This window comes from Nannobrachium achirus (genome assembly GCF_963921795.1).
Source record: "Nannobrachium achirus genome assembly, chromosome: 13".
Lineage (NCBI taxonomy): Eukaryota > Metazoa > Chordata > Actinopteri > Myctophiformes > Myctophidae > Nannobrachium > Nannobrachium achirus.
In genome coordinates, this window is record NC_137833.1 from 11,559,158 (window position 1) to 11,561,122 (window position 1,965).

The following is a 1,965-nucleotide window of genomic DNA, read 5'->3' on the forward strand; positions in this document are numbered from 1 at the left end:
CTAGCTACCAAGTTTCCATTCTTCTTCTACGGTCTAATCTTCCCATACTTCTCTTCTTCTGCGCTTTATTTAAAGATCCAGAGTTAGATATTACAACGTGTCTCTCTGCCTATATAGAACACCTGCTATCTGGACAAACACATTGATTTCCCTCTACAATCTCTCTCTCTCTCTCTCTCTCTCTCTTTCTCTCCCCCCTCGTTAATTTTGCATGAGCATTACAGGACTGTCTGTCCTACATAACACTCTCGCCTTCTATTCCGCCTTTCTCACCTTCCGTCTGGCTTTCTCTCTCTCTCTCTCAATCTCTCTTTTCTCTCTCTCGTTCTGGCTTCCTTCGCACATTAATCATAGTCCAGATGGATCCCCACTGAAATATACAATAACAGTACGACACATATTAATAATAATTCCTCATTGCTTCATCTGCTATTTATTCAGTCCGTCCTCCTTCGCCCATCCTGCACTTTCACCCTCCATTCATCCCTTAGATCCATTTCTCAATCAATTATCATTTATTTTATCCACGTGCAACTCTGAGAGCGAATTAATGCTCAGAATGTTACTGCATATGGGCTCCATGGCTCCCTACCTCATCTCTCCATTCACGCTCTATACCATATCTGTCCATTCATGCTCATATCCTCTGTCTCTCCATTCACGCTCTTCAGACTCTACCTCGACCCTTCACTACTCTCTGTCTATCCAGATCCAGTACGGCAATTGGCTACATGTACATGTCATGTTACAGTATGCTATGTCATGTACTGTTTGATGTCATTTAGATAGCACGATGTTTGGAAAGATGCTAATAGTTTTGACGTTTACCTAGTTACCTTTAATTTGTTATCTATGCTCCTCTCTCATGCCTTTTACGCTGGATCGCTCTGGATAAGAGCACCAGCTAAATGCACTGAACTAGGAGTTGAACATTGTGTCTTTTTCATCTCACAAGACAGCCTTCCGATCCATCATACTTTCTTTCCTTCAAACATTCCACCCATCCATCCCTCTAGTCTACCGCATTGGTTCTCAAAGTGGGGTCCAGGAACCCTCAGGTCTCTGTGAGGGGGTTCCAAATTGACCTTCACAGGTCTGTAACTCTGAGAGTATACAAATGGAGCCCTAGCTCACAGGTCCATTTGGTGCCATTTGTACACTCTGAGTTATATGGGGATCCTTGAAACTAGTCCTTTTTTAACCAATACGTGCTTATACCTTTCAATCCGGAACAGCATTTGTTATGATTTTGGATGTTGCCATAGATGAAATTAAATTAAAAAAATCTTGAGTAAAAACTCAAGGGGGATTTAGAAGGCGTTTCTAGGATCTTCCTTTGGTCTTATATACAAACATCACTCTTTCCTTGGTCTTACCTACATACATCTTGTTGGTCTTACATACATCTTGTTGGTCTTACATACATCTTGTTGGTCTTATATACATCTTGTTGGTCTTACCTACATACCTACATACATCTTGTTGGTCTATCTTGTTGGTCTTACATACATCTTGTTGGTCTTATATACATCTTGTTGGTCTTACCTACATCTTACCTACATACATCTTGTTGGTCTTACCTACATACATCACTCCCTCCTTGGTCTTAGCAGCAGCTTCTTCTACTCCTGCTTTGGTCTTCTCTGCTGCCGCCACCACTCCTTCCTTCGCGATGGAGAATCCCTTCTTCAGCACGTCCATACTTCTTCTCGTCTCTTCTCTTCTCTTCTCTTCTCTTCTCTTCTCTTCTCTTCTCTTCTCTTGTCTTTCTGCTGCTCAGTGCTTTTCTCTCCTTCTCTCCTCTCTCGCTCTCTGTTCTTCTCTGGAGAGTTGGGTGTGTCTGAGAGGCGTGTGCGGCTGTGTGTGCGTGATGCCAGTTGATGCTTCTGCTCCTGCCCTGTGTTTCCTTATGCTTCTTTCCTCTTCTGTGCTCTTCTGTTTTCTTTGCTGTGTGTGTGTGTGTGT

At 42.7% G+C, this 1,965-nt stretch overlaps 1 protein-coding gene across 1 annotated transcript in view; it reads right to left on the minus strand.

Annotated features, from left to right (window-relative positions):
• Positions 1-1,701, minus strand: part of sncga (synuclein, gamma a) — a gene marked incomplete at both ends in the record, with an annotated part of 15,695 nt that extends 13,994 nt beyond the window's left edge. Inside the window, one exon of the mRNA XM_080740565.1 lies at positions 1,581-1,701. Coding sequence (XP_080596691.1) covers positions 1,581-1,701 — 121 coding nt within the window. The remainder of the gene's footprint in view (positions 1-1,580) is intronic.
• Between the last annotated feature and the right edge of the window lie 264 nt (positions 1,702-1,965).